This window comes from Taeniopygia guttata, chromosome 4, assembly GCF_048771995.1.
Source record: "Taeniopygia guttata chromosome 4, bTaeGut7.mat, whole genome shotgun sequence".
Lineage (NCBI taxonomy): Eukaryota > Metazoa > Chordata > Aves > Passeriformes > Estrildidae > Taeniopygia > Taeniopygia guttata.
In genome coordinates this window covers 538,112-557,277 of record NC_133028.1, presented here as the reverse complement: position 1 = coordinate 557,277, position 19,166 = coordinate 538,112, and the positions used below count along the sequence as shown (strand labels likewise).

At 54.7% G+C, this 19,166-nt stretch overlaps 1 protein-coding gene across 1 annotated transcript in view; it reads left to right on the top strand.

Moving 5' to 3' along the window:
* The window catches only part of ALMS1 (ALMS1 centrosome and basal body associated protein), a 56,457-nt gene that overhangs the window by 23,383 nt on the left and 13,908 nt on the right, over positions 1-19,166 (top strand). The window contains exons 7-14 of the mRNA XM_072927795.1: positions 12-142; positions 5,010-5,773; positions 5,882-7,101; positions 7,973-8,098; positions 9,093-9,236; positions 11,801-13,281; positions 16,383-16,497; positions 17,356-17,556. Coding sequence (XP_072783896.1) covers positions 12-142; positions 5,010-5,773; positions 5,882-7,101; positions 7,973-8,098; positions 9,093-9,236; positions 11,801-13,281; positions 16,383-16,497; positions 17,356-17,556 — 4,182 coding nt within the window. The remainder of the gene's footprint in view (positions 1-11; positions 143-5,009; positions 5,774-5,881; positions 7,102-7,972; positions 8,099-9,092; positions 9,237-11,800; positions 13,282-16,382; positions 16,498-17,355; positions 17,557-19,166) is intronic.

Below are 19,166 nucleotides of genomic sequence, written 5' to 3'. Positions count from 1 at the left end.
GTTTTTGGCAGCCTGGGTGAAGCTGAAGCTGGCCAGCCAGTCCCAGGAGCGTGGGCCGGACTGGGATGAAGAGACCCTGCCCAGGATGGAGGGAGTCGAGGCAGAGCTGCTCCCAAGGACCAGGAGACCTGCACAGGCCAAGGTACAGACCAGCTCAGATGGGGGAATGCTGTGCACCTGCCCTCGGGGGGTTTAGGGATTGCTGTGCTTTTCCCAGGCACTTTGGGGTGGTTTGGCCCTGGGGTGTGCCAGAGGAAGGCGTGAAGGACAGAGGGGTGGGGGGAGGATTGGTCTTCTGTGGGGAAGTGCCCAAAGCTCCTGGCTCTGGGTTGGCTGCAGGAATTGTAGCCACAGAACGCTTGTGGAGGAGCTGGTGGTGCCTGGGAGACTCTCCTGGTGTGGCAGGAGCTGGGTGGGCACGGGGCACCCCCGGGCAGTGGCAGGGTTTGTGGGTTTGGGGGGCTCCTGGGGCAGGGGGAGCTGGAACCCTCCTGTGCTGGGGCAGAGGGCAGGGCAGCGTCACTCTGGCACGAAATAACTCAGAGGTAGGCTAGATGTAAAAGGAAAGAAAAAGAACTTAATAAAATAAACTTTATTTTCTGACTCCGGTGTATATACAGTAGCAAAAGTGACAGTGGATTGGAGGGGGACACTGCCACCTCTCCAACCACACTGGTCAAGCCAACAGCCCATCAATCCTCTCCTCCCACAAAGAAAAATGCAAAACAATCATTGTTTGCATGAACAGTGTGAGAAAACTCAGCTGAAATATGTAAATATCAGAAGGCATATAGGAACTTTAAAACTCTCAAAAGTGAAGGGAGGGGAAGGGAAGGGAAGGGAAGGGAAGGGAAGGGAAGGGAAGGGAAGGGAAGGGAAGGGAAGGGAAGGGAAGGGAAGGGAAGGGAAGGGAAGGGAAGGGAAGGGAAGGGAAGGGAAGGGAAGGGAAGGGAAGGGAAGGGAAGGGAAGGGAAGGGAAGGGAAGGGAAGGGAAGGGAAGGGAAGGGAAGGGCTGCTCCAGGCTCCTGCAGGTGAGGATGCTGGGCACACAGGATGTTCTCCAGAGAGCTGGGCAGTGTCTGGGGGAGCGTGGGGGTGGCTGTGCTGGGCTGGGTCAGGATCACAGGCTCAGGGCTGAGGAGGTTCAGGCTCTGCAGCTCTGACTGCCTGGAGCTGCCATGGGTGGTGCATCTCCTCTGGAGTGCTTCTAGTTCGTTATAAAACACATGTTGGGGCTGCAGTTTGTCTGAGCAGGAGTGTGTTGCCTTTGTTTTCACTTTAAATGCCGTTTCTGGCGCTGCTCTGGTCTCCAGGGTGACTAGGGCAAGGTTTTTAGGGACTGGTGGTTCAGACAAATGCCATGAGCTTTAGGAAGAGCTTCCTCTTTATTTTTTCCCTTGATTATTTTCCTATTTTCTCCTGCAGCCTGCCTGCCTTCTGGGAAAAGCATCAGGGGTTGGTTTGTTTGTTTTAATTAAAAGCCCTGCATTAGCAGGAGTGACAGTCGTGCTTCAGGAGTACTCTGTGTTCAGAGCTTCTCTGCATCAGCAGTGCTGGGAGGAGACACAGCAGCTCCCAAACCCGTCAGGCCCAACTTCCCAGCTATTCCTGGGCTGGTGGAATCTCTGGGCAGCTGGGGAAAAGAAAGGGACTATTTTATTAATAATTATTATAGAAATAAATGACACACATACAATGATATATTTTTATAATACAGAATATATAAAAAATTAATGTTATATATTATATTTAATATATAATAGTATTATAAATATTATATTTTAGAAGTTCACATTTCTTAAATTTAAGATTTCTTAAAAAAAAGAAACGAAACAGAAATACAAAACCAGAGGCATCAAAGCTTTTCCCCCCCAGATTTTAGATTTTGTTGGTCACAGCTTTGTCCCTAAAATGAGCTCTGTGCAGTGTGGACCCAGGGATTTTACCTTTCTGTGACTCAGTGTCAGCTGGGGATTGTTTTATCCCCATTTAGAGTAAGAAGAAATTCCCCATAATGTTGCAAACCAAGCTCCCAAGAAATTGCTTTAGTTCAACCACAGCACCTCGTGCTTTGATCTGGAAAGTACTTTTGCACTGCAATGTTTTTAATTTGAGATAAAAAAAGGTTTGAATTTACAGAGTGAAGGTCACTGGGTTTTTTTATTGTACTTAAGATAAATGTACCCTCTAAGACAAACACTGTCACTGAAAAATACAGATTGTTCAAAACTATTGCACTGAAAAAACCACAGCCAGGCAAAATATTCTGCTGTAAATGTGATGGGAACTGTTGTGTACAATAAGGGTGGAAGTTTTAGAGCCAAAGTGCCATGCTTGGGCTTAAATAGAACAGAACAGAGGTTAGGAAAAGACATTTTCCTTCTCCTAAACTTTTCAGACTGAGAAGGGCAAACTGTTCCTACAGCTGAAGCGAACAACTCCTGCAGCAGGGTCTCTGTGCAGTGCCTGTGGGGCGGGTTTGGCTGGGTGTCTTTGGGAATGTTCAGCCTCTGCCTCACTTTCAGAGGTGACAGCTCCAGGAATTCAGGTGCCCCTGGATTTTCTTGGCATTTTCTTGTTTGCCACGGGAAGTGTGTGAGCTCTGAGGGCAGAGAAAGGAGCAGAACCCTGGGGAAGTTCTCTGGGATGTTTCACTTGGGAAGATTTTCCATCTTTTGAGGCTGTTGAGGGTCTCAGGGAGGTGTTTGTCACAGACAGGGAAAATCTGCGGGTTTCCCACATCTGCCTGAGCAGAGGCTTCAGGATGGGCACAGCACGGGGCTGCAAACATGGCCTGGAGTGCTCTGGAGGGCTCAAAACCCCTGGAATATTCAACATGAACAGGCTGGGAGAGCTGGGAATGTTCCCCTGGAGAAGGGAAAATTCCAGGGAATGCTCAGAGTCCCTGAAGGGGCTCCAGGAGAGCTGGAGAGGGGCTGGGGACAAGGGACAGAGGGACAGGAGCCAGGGAATGGCTCCCACTGGGAAAGGGGAGATTGGGCTGGGATCTTGGCAAGGAATTCCTGGCTGGGCTGGAATTCCCAGATTTGCTGTGGCTGCCCCTGGATCCCTGGCAGTGCCCAAGGCCAGGTTGGACACTGGGGTTGGATCCACCTGGGGCAGTGGGAGCTGTCCCTGCCGTGGCAGGTTTGGAGCTGCTGTTGGATGTAAACACAATTCCAGCATCTTCAGCGTCAGGATTTTCCTCCTAAGTTGAGGACCTGATCTCCCCACCTTATTTTAGGGTGCCAGATGCTCCCTCTCCCCTTCCCTGTGGGTTCCTTCCCTCTCGGTGCAGTGTTTTCCTCCACTCCCTGCTGTACTTTTCCACTCCTTGAGCTTTCTCACTTCTCCAGGAAGTTCACGGAGTTGTAGCTCTAAATTTGCTCTGCAGGCTCCTGTGGATCATATGGCACAGGGAGCTTTTTTGGAAGCATGACACATAAGAGGCACAATAAAACATGTGAAAGGCTTGGGAAGATGAGTTTATCACAACTTCTGTGCCTGCTCTCGCGGGTGGGAGTTGCTCTGGATTACCTCAGGCCATTGAACTGGCACGTGGTGCAGGGAGGAGAAGTCTTGGGATCATCCCTGTGCTGGCACAGCTCTGGCCCTGGCCCTGTGCTCTTCCTCAGGCCTTCCTGGCTGGAGGAAATGCCCAATAAACACATTTCTTGCCTTAAAATCCATAAAGGGATAGAAATGTGGGATAGCGATCCAGGCCCTGCTGGAGGAGTTGCTGCTGTCAGGATATCTGGGATGGAGAAAGGCTGGGAAAGCTGTTGTGAAATACTTGTTTATGTGTTTGTTTTACACCAAAAATGTTTCCTGCTGCTTTTCGTTGCCAAATTCCCACTGGTTGATGGGGATATAATCACCCAGGGACCCGTGGTGCCTCATGACTGGAGTACACTCTGCTGCTTCCACAGTTGGCCCAACCAGTAGGAAAAAGTAAATATAGCCTAGATTTTTGTGTCTTTTTTCTCTAATTCAGCTTATCTGGCCCATCTCCATGGCAGCACATTTATCTCAGATTTACTCTCTTCAGTGCAAGTGCTGGAATTTTGAGTTGTACTTGAATGAATAAATTTATATTGATGGTTGGAATCATGGAATCATTCAGGCTGGAAAAGGCCTCCAAAATCATCAAGTGCAACCATCAAACAGCACCAGAGTATCCTCAGGTGCCTCACCCACACATTTTTGTGCAATTCCAGGGACGGTGACACCACCAGTTCCCTGTTCCAATGCCTGCTAACCCTTTCCAGGGAGGAATTTGTCCTGAGATCCTTTCTCAATGTCCTCTGGTGCGACTTGAGGCCACTGCAGAAGTTCCGTGCACAGGAGGGTGGTGGCTGAGCCCCACACACCTGGGACATGGGGCTGGGAGGGCTGGGTCCCCATGGAATGGTGTGTGTGCCCTGTCCTGCCCCAGGTGCCCATGGCAGGCCTGAAGGGCAGGGCTGGGAGAGCTGCTGCTCCTGGCACGGGCTGTGCAGGTGCAGGGACAGCTCCACTGCCCCAGGCTGCTCCCAGGCTCCAGCCTGGCCTTGGGCACTGCCAGGGATCCAGGGGCAGCCACAGCTGCTCTGGGAATTCCAGCCCAGCCCCTGGCCACCCTCCCAGCCAGGAATTCCTGGCCAATCTCCCCTGTCGGGGCTGGGAGCAGCTCTGGGATGACTCTGCTCAGTCAGGGCAGATCAGGTGAGGAGATCTCAGCTCAGGTGGGGACTGCTGTGCTGTGCTCCAGGGCAGCCTCTGCTGTGGCTGGGACCAGCCCTGGCCTGGGAAATGGCTGGGCATGGTCACTTGGCTCTTCTAAAGGATAAAGTTTAATGAGTTCCTTACAGCTGGGGACACTAAGGAACTAATTCCTTAGCTGGGTTCCTTCCCTTCCTGAGGACAAACTCTTGGCTGGTGACAGCTCTCATCTTTGGCTGCTCCTGCCAGGTTTGGCCAGGGTGGGACGTTCTCCACACGACCCCTGTGAACTGTGCTCTGCTTTTCAGGACCCCTGGCTCTGTGGGTTGGGAGCAGCTTCTGAGTACCTGAGGAAGCAGGAGCAGGAGCGTGTCCAGGCTGCCAGCTGTCCCAGGGACAGGGGTGGACAGCTCTCCAGCACACAGGGACAGCTCTCCAGCACTCATGGACAGCTCTCCAGCACTCATGGACAGCTCTCCAGCACTCATGGACAGCTCTCCAGCACGCATGGACAGTTCTCCAGCACTCACAGACAGTTCTCCGGGACTGGGGAGCTCCTCCAGCCCAGCTCCCCACCAGCAGCACCATTGCCTAGAGCTGATCCCTGGGATTGCTCCCTGCTGCAGGACATGCAGCTGAAACCTTGGGGTGCTGCTGACCTGCAAGACATCCATCTGAAGCCCTGCAACACTGCTGACCTGCAGGACATCCATCTGAAGCCCTGCAGTGCTGCTGAGCTGCAGGACACGCAGCTGAAGTCCTACAGTGCTGCTGACCTGCAGGACCTGCAGCTGAAGCCCTGCAGCACTGCTGAGCTGCAGCTGAAGCCCTACAATGCTGCTGAGCTGCAAGACACGCAGCTGAAGCCCCGCAGCACTGCTGACCCACAGCTGAAGCCCTGCATTGCTGCTGACCTGCAGGACACGCAGCTGAAGCCCTGCAGCGCTGCTGACCTGCAGCTGAAGCCCTGCAGCACTGCTGAGCTGCAGGACACACAGCTGAAGCCCTACAATGCTGCTGAGCTGCAGGACACGCAGCTGAAGCCCCGCAGCACTGCTGACCCACAGCTGAAGCCCTGCAGTGCTGCTGACCCGCAGCTGAAGCCCTGCAGCACTGCTGAGCTGCAGGACACACAGCTGAAGCCCTGCATTGCTGCTGAGCTGCAGCTGAAGCCCTGCAGCACTGCTGAGCTGCAGGACCTGCAGCCAAAGCCCTGCATTGCTGCTGACCCACAGCTGAAGCCCTGCATTGCTGCTGAGCTGCAGGACATGCAGCTGAAGCCCTGCAGCACTGCTGACCTGCAGCTGAAGCCCTGCATTGCTGCTGACCTGCAGGACATGCAGCTGAAGCCCTGCATTGCTGCTGACCCACAGCTGAAGCCCTGCATTGCTGCTGACCTGCAGGACATGCAGCTGAAGCCCTGCATTGCTGCTGACCCACAGCCGAAGCCCTGCATTGCTGCTGGCCCCGCAGCTCCGCAGCAAGCTGCCCAGCAGCCCGGCAGCCTGGCTGGGGAAAGGCAGAGCCCGGGCACAGAGCAGCCCCGGCTGGTGCCTGGAGCCGTGCCCGAGCAGGACACACGGCGTGCCGCAGCCGGGGGGCTCAGCCAGGAGGTGCAGGCAGCCCCGGAACCCCCCGCTCCGAGCCCACCCCGGCAGCAGGAGATGCCCCCTGGCCACAGCTCAGAGAGCCCAGGGGCAGCTGCACACAGGGCTTTGCTGCAGGGCCCTGCCCCGGCGGGGGCACAGGGCAGGAAAAGCCCCCAGGAGCCGCCAGAAGAGGCTGTGAGGGAGCAGATGGGTGCTGCTCAGCCTTCCCCTGCAGATGAGGCTTTATCCACCGTGCCTGAGGCTCCCTCGTCGCCAGTGAGGAGATTCCTGAGCTGTGTGCACATCACCCTCTCCTCCAGGGCTGGGAGTGGGGGGAACAGGACCCAGCTGTGGGACAAAGCTCACGGGAAGGCTCAGGCTCGGGCAGTGACTCTAACAGCAGCTCCAGAAGCTTCAGTGGAAGGTGTTCCTGCATCCCCTCCTGCTGAGGGTGCTCCAGAGGATCCCAGCTCAGCTGAGCCGGTGCCCCCAGCAGGTCCCAGCTGGGTGTTTTCCCCCAGGCAGGAGCTGCAGGGCAGGGCCAGAGCCCAGCTCCGGGACTGGGGGGCTCGGGGGGCGCGGGGCACCCCCAGCTCTGCCCCTGCTGCAAAAGCTGGGACGAGGACTTGCGACGCTGCCACCCAGATCACCACGGAAGGTGCCACCAAAGCCACGCTCTCCGCAGAAATCTGTGTTGGTCCCCAGGATGGGGCAGGCCCTGCCCAGCTGCCATCGCTCCCCAGCGCCCCTGCAGCTCCTGGGACTGCAGCTCCATCCCACAGGGAGATCCCCCCCTTCCCGAGGCAGCCAGGTGAGCAGATTCCTGCCTGTGCTGGCTGTGCACTCGAATTTGTGATGGTGGATGTGAAAGCACAAAACCAAACCCAGCTTTTTTGTGGAAATAACATCCTTGAGAAAACTGGGATATTTGAAGTTGCTCATATGAGGGGAAAAACCCAACCTTTAAACTTGAGTTTTTCAGCCCTGTCGGGAGGGATTTGTGTGGACAGAGTTGGGATTCAGTTCAGGTTTCTCTAGAGCTGAATCCATTGTGTCCAGGTGTGGTTGGAGGATATTTTCTGGTGTTTTTGTGTAGATGGTTTGATTTGATTCACTTGGGGCTCAGTGAGAGCTGGAGCTGATTGCTGATTTACTCTCTAGTCAAGATAACACCAAAAACTCCGGGGTAAATCTGCACATGGCTGTTTTTAATAGAACAAAACAGAAAACTCTGCAGGGTTTGGGGTATCTCTCAGCAGAGGGATGTGGCTGTTCCCAGGGTTTCCTACCCCTGTGGTGTTTGGTACTGGGGCACTGTTGTTGCTTTTATTGACTTGAGGGACAAATCCCTGCTCCTTTATAATGATTCCCTCAAACTGGGATCAACTGGAGCTCTGTGAGTACAGGAAATGTTTCTGGAAGTCACTGTTTGCCACCCTGATCACAGTTTAAATACTGAACAGATGAAGCTGTTTTCCAGGCAAGGGATGGTAACCTTCTGCCTGTGGGTGGGGATTAAAAAATCCAATTAATCTAATTTAGCTAATGAAATACAATCCATTTGGCTAAAGAACAGGGTATTCCTCAGGCTCTAGCAGCAGGAGCAGCCTGCCCAGGCCCTGCCCTGTTGCATGAGGGGTGTCCAGCCTGGCTCCTGCTCACTGTTTGCCTTGCCCCCCCAGCCCAGCCCCTGCTGCTGCCCTACAAGCCCTCGGGGAGCTCTGGCATGTATTATGTGCCTTTCCAGAAGCCAGGAGCCACTGTGTCCCCCGGGGAGCCCGAGGCCAGCACAGCCAGCTCCCACTCAGGTACTCGCCCTCTGTCCAGGCCGGGTGACACTCTGTGCTGAATTATCTGTGAGCCGGGTGGCAGATCCTGCCTGCGGGCTCTGCTCTCCTCCTCTGGGCTGCAGGGGCTGCTCGCTCCGTTCCTGCAGCCAAAAGGAGCAGAACTTGGGGTTTGCAGCCCCATCAGCCCCGCTTTCCTCTGGGAATTGCTGCTCACTTGGGATCCTTTCAGATCTCTGCCACTTTTCCTGGAAAGAACAGGCCACTGGGTTTATTACAGGTTTTCACAGGTTTTTATTACAGGTTATCACAGGTTTTATTTGCAGCTCGGTTTCACTCAGAGCTTTATAATACTGAGAGTTTTGTGTTAGAACTGTCCAGTTCCTGAATTCCAGCAGTGGTGACCAAAGGGTCAGGCTGATCCAGCAGTGCCACAAGTGCCCAGATCAGTCACCACAGCCACAAATTGTGCTGGGCACTGTTTAGGTGTCCCTGCTCTTGACCTTTTTCAAGTTTATCTGGGGAAACGTGTCCAAAATGAGAGAAACAAATGTGCTACAAATCTGTTGTTTTGCAGAAATGACGATGCCGTATATAAAAATTCACTATGCAAATGAAGCAGCACAAGGTTCTAGGAAAGCATACAGCAGGATGGAAAAATACATTTTGTTTTTCCCAGTCCCTGCTGCACTCAGGGCTCAGCTCAGGGGGGGCAGCTGAGGGAGCTGAGTGCAGGAAATCCATGGGATGTAACCAGGCGGGGTTGGCAAGGATGAGAAATTGCTGGGGACAGCTCAAGGTTTCTAACCTGGAGACAGGGGTAGGCTCATGGAGTCATGGAATGGTTTGGTTGGAAGGACCTTAAAGCCCATCCCATTCCACACCTCCCATGGTCCCAGGCTGCTCCCAGCCCCGTCCAGCCTGGCCTGGGACATCCCAGGGCTCCTGCTTGCTGCTTAATTGTGGCATTTCTGTGCCTGCTCTCCTGTTTCCTCCCGCTGCTCTCTCTGTGCAGGCTCAGAGGAGGCTCCTGCAGGGCTCCTGGCCGCAGTGCTGGGCGTGGGGGACGATCTCCCTGCAGCCAGAGGGACGATCCACGCTCACCGGCCCAAGCTGGCCTGGCCTGAGGAGCACAGCACGCCACGGGAACAGCCTCCAGGTAATTAGAATGTGGATTTAATTTTGTAATCGTTTCTGTGTGTTCATACACGTGAAGGAAGTCAGAGCAAAAGAGCTGCCATTTCAGGATCCATGGTTCTGGTGGCATTGCTGAGAGTCTGCCAGAAATTGCTGAATTTGACTCAGTTTTCTCTTCCTGTCCTTCTGCTTCTCCCTGACTGATAAAATCCAGGATTCCCTGGGAGGCTCTGCACTCTGCATCCCTGGAGTGTCCCAGGCCAGGCTGCACAGGGCTGGAGCAGCCTGGGACAGCGGGAGATGCCCCTGCCCTGGCAGGGGTCACACTGGATGGGATTTCAGATCCCTCCAGCCCAGCCCATTGCAGGATTCCAGGGAAAACTCGGCCATCAGCATTTGCTGGCATTCCTGTGTCTCCAGGGATTGTCAGGAATTCCCTGCAGCTGGGATTCCCTGAGCTGGGCTGAGGCTGGGGCTGTCCCTGCCCAGGGACACTCCACTGGCCTGTGATGTCACATCAGGTTCCTCTGTGCCCTGCGTGTCCCCGAGCTGCAGCTCAGTGTGCTGCTGTCTTTGTCCCTGTCCCATCCTGTCCCTGTCCCTGACCTATCCCTGCCCCGACCTTGTCCCTGTCCTTGTCCCTGTCCTTGTCCCTGTCCTTGTCCCTGTCCTTGTCCCTGTCACTGCCCTGTCCCTGCCTGGCTGGAGGAGCTGCCTGGGAGAAGGAAGGTCAAGGTTTGCTCTCCAGGCTGTGTTTGGTGAAGAGGAGGAGGAAGGCCACTCAGGCTGTGTTTGGTGAGGAGGAGGAGGAGGAGGAAGGCCACTCAGGCTGTGTTTGGTGAGGAGGAAGGCCACTCAGGCTGTGTTTGGTGAGGAGGAGGAGGAAGGCCACTCAGGCTGTGTTTGGTGAGGAGGAAGGCCACTCAGGCTGTGTTTGGTGAGGAGGAAGGTCAGGGTTTGCTCTCCAGGCTGTGTTTGGTGAGGAGGAAGGTCACTCAGGCTGTGTTTGGTGAGGAGGAAGGCCACTCAGGCTGTGTTTGCTGTGTTTGGTGAGGATGCTGCCCCAGGGGTCAGGCTGAGCCCAGCCCTGGGTGCCACCTGGCTCAGGTGGCACTGAAATGCCACCAGCACTGACATTACCCCAGCTGGAAGGAATCCTCCTGGACACTTTGTAGAGCACAAACTCTGCTGGTGTGTGGCTGGTGCTGGGTGTTCCTCCCTGCACACAGGTGCTGGAGCCAGACCATCCCTGGTGGCTGCATCTCTGCAGCAGCTGCCGTGTGAGGTGCCTGCCAGGGCCTTGTCCTGATGTGTTGATAGGGTTTCCATCTGATCATTTCCATTTTTCACTTCACATGGGTTTTTTTCTTTGAAGCTTTTCCTCTCAGAATGGAGAGACTTTGGTGTTTCCAGAAGACAATTTTTATTTGCAGAGGAAAATTTCAATGATTATGTAAGGCTGCAACATCAATAACCTGGATAAAAATAAGGGGGGAACAAAAGCGTTAATATAAAATTATCACCTAACATTTTTTATTGCTGTGGTGGTCTAAAGGCCCAGGTAAGAAAAGAACTGTAAGGAGAAAGAATCTTTTGTGAAGGCAGCCAGTGCAGCTGGAACTTTAAAGGAGCTTTCAGAAGAAAGACTTGTGTGTCTTAAATCTTCCCTGACTTCTTCAACTGTATTTTTAGATGATCTAATAAAAGATTACCTCTACCCACAGAGCTTGTCTAGAACTTAAAATTATGCAAGTTATGTATTTTTTTTTAAAGTTTCTCTATACAAACTTATTTTTATTTTTTTGCCTGTTTACATTCCTTCAATTTCTTGGTAACTTTCTAAAAAGCCAGGAATAGCTAAGTTCTGCCTGGCATTCCCAAGCCTGATCTCATTTGTCAGGAGGATGTGGAGGAAGCCTCTTACACAAGTTTATAAACATTGCCCTTGTATGGGAAGAAAAATTCCCGCACTTCCAGCGTTAGTGAGGCTGGCCCTGGCTGCAGCATCCCTGATCTCTGTGTTCCACCTCAGCCCCTGGGCTGGGAAGGGAGGAGATCCAACCACCCAGTCCTTTCTACAAAAAACACAAAACACATTTTAAAACTTGGTAGTTTTTACATTATGTTAAAAATCACTTTAAAGCTGTTCTGGAGAGTGGTCCTGGCTCGTGCTGCATGTGTTTCATGGATGGCCAGGGCATCCCCATCCCTGGCAGTGTCCAGGGCCAGGCTGGGTGGGAACTGGAGCAGCCTGGCACAGTGGGAGCTGTCCCTGCCCGTGGCACCGGATGGGCTTTGGGGTCCCTTCCAGGACCAAATAAAGGTTCAGTTCAGGGCTGGTCAGGGCAGTTCCCTGAGGTGGAATTAGATTCCTCCCCAGATTCACTTGGATGGAATATTTCATGTTGCAAAAGATAGGAAATATTTGTTTATGTGATTTTAATAATGCTTACACCTCATCTCTGGGCTCACTGCGTTTGGGAATGAGCTTGGTGATCCTGCTTTTAATCCTCTGTTGTGTTTCAGGATGAAAATCCTCTGCTTCGAGCAGAGCAACAAACCATTTCAGTGTTTTCTGTCTTGCAGAGCTCCCAGATGGTTCCAGGCTCGGTGTCCGTGTGCCCGCCCCGCTGCCCCTGCGCCGTGCGATGCCCGCCGGGCAGAGCTGCCAGGATCCCACGGAGCTCTCCCGGCACGGGGCCGGAGCTGGGCGCGCTGCCCGCTCCTCGGGGGCTGCCCCCCGGCGCCGGCGGGGTCCCCGTGCCCCCCGGGGGACAGCGGGGCCGTTCTTCACCCTCGCTGCGGAGGCCGACGACAGCAGGAGCGAGGAGCCGGGCGCCGGGGCGTCCTTTGGGAATGGGGCTGCCGGCACGGAGCTGCCCCACGGAGCTGCTGACACGGAGCTGCCCCATGGAGCTGCCAGCACGGAGCTGCCCCATGGAGCTGTCAGCACGGAGCTGCCCCATGGAGCTGTCAGCACGGAGCTGCCCCATGGAGCTGTCAGCACGGAGCTGCCCCACGGAGCTGCCGGCACGGAGCTGCCCCACGGAGCTGCTGGCACGGAGCTGCCCCATGGAGCTGCTGGCACGGAGCTGCCCCATGGAGCTGCTGGCACGGAGCTGCCCCACGGAGCTGCTGGCAGCGATCCTGGGCCCCATGGCTGGCCCGCTCGCCCAGATGAGAGCGTGGGGAAGGCGCCGCGGCAGAGAGGCCATGCCAGGGGCGGCCTGGATGAGCTGTGGGTGAGGTTCCTGGAGCGCCAGGGCAGGCAGCAGCAGCAGCAGCAGCAGCTCGGCGGGAACGGGGAGCTGTCCCTCGTGCAGCGGCTGGATCGGCTGGCCAGGCTCCTGCAGAACCCCGTCCGGCACGCCCTGGCAGCGGGGCAGAAGGCTCCCGAGGAGCAGAGCCAGGGAAGGGAGCGGCCAGGAGCTGGGCTGGCAGGGACAGCCGGGTCTGGGTGCGGTGTGGAGCCCAGGGCAGCGCTGGCGGCACGGAGGCCACGCGTGAGCCGGGGCAGTGGCAGCCCGGGGCGGCCCAGGGCGGCCCGGCCGGGCCAGGAGGTGATCCAGCAGCTGAGCCGGGCTCTGCAGGAGCAGCAGCGCCTGGCAATGCCCAGTGACAGCTCCCCGGAGAGCAGGCTGAGCGCGGAGCCCAGCAGCAGCTCGGCCTGGGACACCCCGGCGGGGCCCGACACGTCCCCGGCCTCGGGGGACAGCAGCTCCGTGTCCCTGTCCACCATCGACACGGCCAGGCTGCTCCGGGCCTTCGGGCAGCGCAGGCTGCGGCTGGCCCGGGACACCGACAGCCCCAGCCCGGCCCCGGGGCTGGCCCCACACACCGACAGCCCCAGCCCGGCCTCACGGCGGGTCCTGGACACCGAGAGCCCCAGCCCGGCCCCACGGCTGGCCCCGGACACCGACAGCCCCAGCCCGGCCCCACAGCTGGCCCCGGGGCTGGCCCGGCTCTACAGTGCCATCAGCCAGCAGAAGAGCCGCTCCCAGAAGTGGCATGAGGAGAGTGGAGGGGCAGGGGCCGCTCAGAGCCTGGGCAAGGAGCGGCAGAGCCAGGTGAGAGCTCCCTGAGCCCTGCCCTGCCCCATCCCCACGGAATTCCCGCTGTGCTGGGCCCTGGGAGCGGGGACTCACGGATACCTTGGGGCAGGGGAGGCTTCTGCCTTCCCTGGGAGCTGCCCCTGGGCTCTGGGAGAGGGGATTCACTGAGACCTTGGGGCAGGGGAGGCTTCTGCCTTCCCTGGGAGCTGCCAGGCCGAGGCCTGAGTCTGCAGGAGCCAGGGCAGCAGCTCAGGCTGGCAGAACACCAGCTGGCCTGGCTTTGGGGCTGCTTCCCTTGTTCCCTGGGGACATTCCCGTGCTTGCTTTCCTTCATTCCTGGGGACATTCCCGTGCTTGCTTTCCTTCATTCCCTTGGGACATTCCCGTGCTTGCTTTCCTTGTTCCCTTGGGACATTCCCCTGCTTGCTTTCCTTCATTCCCTGGGGACATTCCCGTGCTTGCTTTCCCTCGTTCCCTGGGACATTCCCGTCCTTGCTTTCCCCATTCCCCTGGGACACATCCTGTACCTGCAGGCTCTGCTTTGGGCAGAGGTTGTGAATCTAATGCAAGTCCCAGCCAGGACGTCCCTGGGCAAGCATCCATACAATGATGGAGTTTCCCCCGCTGTTGGTCTTGTAAAAATGTGTAAATTGTTTTGTCGGGCTGGTTGTGGACATTTTTCTTTAAAGAGCTGAGAATTCCAGGTGAGAACTCTGCAGTGCAGCTGTTTGAAAGGGGAGGGAGTAATTCCTTCAGGTGAAGTTGGCTGTTGGCCTTGGCAGGAGAAATGGAAATGTTCTTAAAGAGGGACTCAGCCTGGATTTGGTGATTTTAGTAAGGAATTACAGAGTTCAGGGGTTCTGCGATACACAGGAATGCTGAAAAGCACAGAACAAGTGAGGAATATTGAATTACTTCTTTCGCTTTTTTGTCTTTCCAGATGAAAGCGGAACTGGCATAATTACTACCAGATTTAGTTGAAATTAGCTATTTTATTTTATAGAAACAACTCCAAGTCTGTTTGTCAAATAAGCCAGTGAATGATGAAATAATGACAAATAATGCAAATAACTAAACAAATCTGGGGGAGAAGCAATCTTTTTGAAGGTGAAGAATGGCTTAAAAAACATTTTATTTAATATTTTTATTAACAACATTTATTTGAAGGTAAAATAAAACTCTCCTGACCTTTGCAATATTAGGACTGTTAACCAGAACACCAGCACTAGGATACAACGTTTCTGGCACAGTTGTAGAATTCAGAAGATGATTTTACTCCATGTTCCATTCGCAAGATGAATTTTTCAGGGTCTATTGTACCGTAAACCCAAATGTGATTTTTTTTGTACCTGTTAAATCACCTGTTAGATGACAAATGGAATTAATGCTATGGGAATAAACCCTTTAAAGGCTCATTGAACCCCCATGGCTTTAGAAACTCACATTTTTTATCTGCTGGTGAAATATTTTTTTAAAATCCATCTGAAGACACATGTAACCCTCCTCAGATAAGGAGTGAGAGAAAATAGATGGGAAAATAGTAAATTTAATTTAAAATTCCGTTTTTGGTCACTTCTGGGCTGTTTAGCTGAGGAAAAGTCAAGATCTATTTGTACTTTTAGTGCAGATGTCTGATTCCGAGGCAGATCTCCATTCCGAGCAGGATCCCAGAGAGATCCCTGCCCCAGTCCTCGTGGGAATGCTGCACTGGGAGCTCAGCTTGCTGGCAGCCCATTGTCAGCTCTGCTCCCAGCAAACCTGCTTCCAGCATTCTGGGGTTTGTGTCTGCAGCTCCCAGAGCCAGCCCAGGAGCTTTTCCTGGAGCTGCGAGCTGAGGTGGGGAGCAGGGAACATTCCCATCCACCAGCAGCATTCCTGGCACTGCCCAGGCTGCCTGCTGCTGGTCAGTGCTGCACCTGCAGGGGAAGGGGATATTTCAGGATATTTCAGGGGTTTTCTCCCTGGTTTTGTGCATTCTTGCACAAAATTCAAATTCACACATTCACAATTCAAATGTTCGCACATTCTAATATCTGAAAGCGAATCCATATCTGAGCATCTGTGCAGTGCCTCTCCTGGAGCAGGGATAGGTACAGGAGATTAAAGAAAAACAGGTTTATGAGAGCCAAAACTGCCTCCTTTTAGTACTGCAGTCTTGTTTGGGGTGCTAGAGCTGCAGTAAAAGGGCATAAAGAGGCCTCTGCATTTCTGTGGTGCTGGTGTTGGGGTTACTCACAGGACACCAATGAATTTTCTCCAGGTTGCTGGCTGCAGTTCTGGGGTTGGAGCTGGAGCTCAGGGGGCTGCAGGCCCTGTCAGGAATTACAGAGAGCCTGGAGGTGCTGCCAGGTCACTGGTGTTAATAACGCCCCAGCCCTCCTGTGCTGCACCGAGCCAAGGCTTGGGACAGCAGCCCTGCTTTCTGATGGCTTTATTAATTGAAATTAACGTGTGATCTCCAAGCTGTGTCCAGCCCTGCAGCTTTCACACCTGGCTTGGTGTGGATGAAGGTGTGAGACTCCCCTGGTCCCTCTTATTTCTTGGATTGATGGAGTTTAATTTCTCCCACCTGCAGGACTCTGTGGTGAGGATCACAGGGTGAGGGAGCTCCCCTGCTTCAAAAGGGTTGTGCCTCCCCACCCTGCCAGGGAACAATTCCTAATTCCCAATCTCCCACCCAGCCCTGCCCTCTGGCAGTGGGAGCCATTCCCTGGCTCCTGTCCCTCTGTCCCTTGTCCCCAGTCCCTCTGCAGCTCTCCTGGAGCCCCTCCAGGCCCTGCAGGGGCTCTGAGCTCTGCCTGCAGCTCAACAGCCCCAGGTGGGTTGGAGGATGCCCAGTGTTGTCCTGACTGATGCCAGCAGACTCTTCCCACAGAAATAATGTGCTTTTCTAGTGCAAATAATGTGCTTTTTAATGATGTACCAAAGGGGGCTGCTGGAAATGCCCAGGGTGGAGCAGGGCTGGGTTTGTGAGAGCAGTGGGACAGATCAGCCTGGGCTCAGCATTAATAACAGAACCAAGGTACAGCAAGGAAAAAGCAACGACTCTTTTCTGTTTGAATCCTGTTTGCTGCTCATTTTGGTTGGAATTTCTGTTCTCCTGCCTGTTTTTGCAGCACGCCATCCCCTTTTCCTTGGAGTCCACCTGTGCCAGCAGCAGTTCCTGGGGGCCCAGCTCTGCCCTCAGCAGCAAGCGACAGGCACGGATGCTGAACAAAGGGATCCAGGCAGGTGAGGCCCTGAATTCCACAATTCCACACTTCCCTGGCTCCTCCTGCCTCTCCTGTCTTTGGAGCCCATTCTCCACAGCCTGGGTGTTCCTGGGCAGGGGTCTGCACAGGCAGCACCCTCCAAATTCCCTTCACGTGCTGTCAGGGAAGGGTGATGTGTTCAGTGAGCATGAGCTGTTTAATTGCCATCCTTGGGTTGCTTTAAAAACCAGTTTTCTCACTTGTAAGTTTATTAACCTCAGCTTCTGCTCCGTTTCAATGGCAAAGGTGAGCTGCCTTTTTTCATCTATTGTTTTTTCCCCAAGACATCTGTTCCTCCCAAAATGGGTTTTGTAGGCATATGCTATTTCAGAAGGCAACTGCAGTGTTCCGTGCTCTTCCCGGGAATATTTTGGGTGTTAAATTCTATTTCAGTCCCGAGCTGCTCCTGGCCTGGTGCAGTTCTGCAGTTGGGTTTTTTCTGGTGGCAATTAGCAGTTTCTTCATTGCTTTCATTTCCACGCCAACTCCCCATCATCACATTGAGTAATGGCCTTGGTTTATTCATCAGATACAGCAATTATTTATTTATTCCTGCTTGTGTGCAAGCGGATTGAATCAGGGAAGGGTTTTCATAAGGCAGAGTTAATTCCAGTTGAATTCCCACCCCCAGATAAATGTATAGTTTGCTTGGGGTATTTGGTTTTAATTTCACTCAGATTAACATGCAGTAACCATCCCGAGCCACTGGAAACTCTCCTTGGTTTGGGGAAGTGGGAATGTGAAAGGTTTGGGCTGTTGGAGGTGGGTGGAGTGGAGTGGGGTCATTCCCTGCCCTGGCACACGGCAGTGAGACGTCCCTGCTTGCTTTCCGTTCCAGGAGACCTGGAGATCGTCAGCAGTGCCACCAGGAAGAACACCCGGGACGTTGGGGTGACCTTCCCCACGCCCAGGAGCAGCCAGCAGCTGCGGGAGCCCCCGGGCCGGGGCCAGGGCCCAGCCTGGCAGCAGCCCTGGGCACAGCCGGGGACCCTCCTGATGGACACACGGACCAAGAGGAGCAGGCTGCGCCTCCAGCAAGGTCAGGGCTGGGGACAGGGCTGGGGACAGCCGGGACAGGGCTGGGGACACCCAGGACAGGGCTGGGGACAGCCGGGACAGGTCTGGGGACACTGAGACAGGGCTGGGGACAGCCGGGACAGGGCTAGGGACACTGGGACAGGGCTGGGGACAGCCAGGGACAGGGCTGGGGACAGCCAGGGACAGGGCCAGGAACACTGAGACAGGGCTGGGGACAGCCGGGACAGGGCTAGGGACACCCAGGACAGAGCTGGGGACACTGGGACAGGGCCAGGGACACTGGGACAGGGCTGGGGACAGCCGGGGTAGGGCCAGGGACACCCAGGACAGGGCCAGGGACATTGGGACAGGGCTGGGGACAGCTGGGGTGGGGCTAGGTACACCCAGGACAGGGCTGGGGACACTGGGACAGGGCCAGGGACACTGGGACAGGGCCAGGGACACCCAGGCCTGTGCTGTGTCCCTGGTGGTGGCAGACACGACCTTCCCCAAGAGCATCTCGTGCCAAGGGGCAGGAGCCACGGGAGCACCAGCGCACACTGGTGTGTGGACAGGTGACTGCAGCTAATTAAAGCTGAGAAGGGGTGTGTTTATTGCAGCACTGGGTGCAAGCTGAGTGACTTCTAAAGGTATGGGTGCTCTTTGAGAGTCTGAACTTCCTTTTTGTCCCTTAACCTGTAGCACATGCAGTAAGTTTTGCAATAGGTTTATGCATATTTATTTATCACAATTAGTTCTTATCAGTTCTTGTGCATAGAGCTCTCTGGTAGTCCATCTGTCTCCTGTAGCTTTAGTTTTGGTTTGCTTCTTGCTTTAAGGTCTAAGGGGCCTCTCTTATTTTCTTCTAGCTTGGAAGTTCACATTTCTTTCACCTTGTTTGAGGCAGTTTTGCTTTTGCAAGCACAGGGTTTTTAGGAGCACAGCAAATTAACAGACTCTACAGACGAAACAAGCCAAAGCACACTTCACCTGAATCTGAAATGGATTTCTGACCTCAGGTCTCAACACGCACAGGAGGCTCCAGGCATGGAGGTCCAGAGAGGATTTATCAGGGTCTAACACTGCAGGGGTCCAGGGCCAAAGACAAACACAAAGGAGGGTCCAGGGTGTGAATTTGGGGAAAGAGGGGCAGAGAAGAGCATCAGGGATCCATGGTCTGAGGGCCCAGGGGCAGCACACTGTGAAGGGACCGGTGGGGTTGCAGGGTGGTGGAAATGCTGCAGCCTTCTCTAGGGGTGTCCTTCAGCAGCTGCTCAGGGTAAGGACAGAAGGACAGCCAGCTCAGGTCTGTGCACTCACTCACACAGCACAGACAGCTCAGCAGGGAGGCACAGGAGGGGCTTCGTGGGATGTATTCCAGAGAGGGTTTTTTGCACACCAAAGGGACCAGAGACAAACCCAAACCAACTGCAGTGTGGGGGCAGTGAGCTGAGGGCATGGGGCACAAAGGACACAACTGCAGGGGGATGAGGGTGAGCAATTGGGGTGGGCAGTGTCAGCTGGCCACGGGGGAGGCAGTCTGTGGAGATGGGCAGCACCAGGGGCTCATCCTCTCTGTCAGCCTGCGTGGGGAAAGCTCTACGATATCTTCTTCCAACGTGTCTAGGTTTG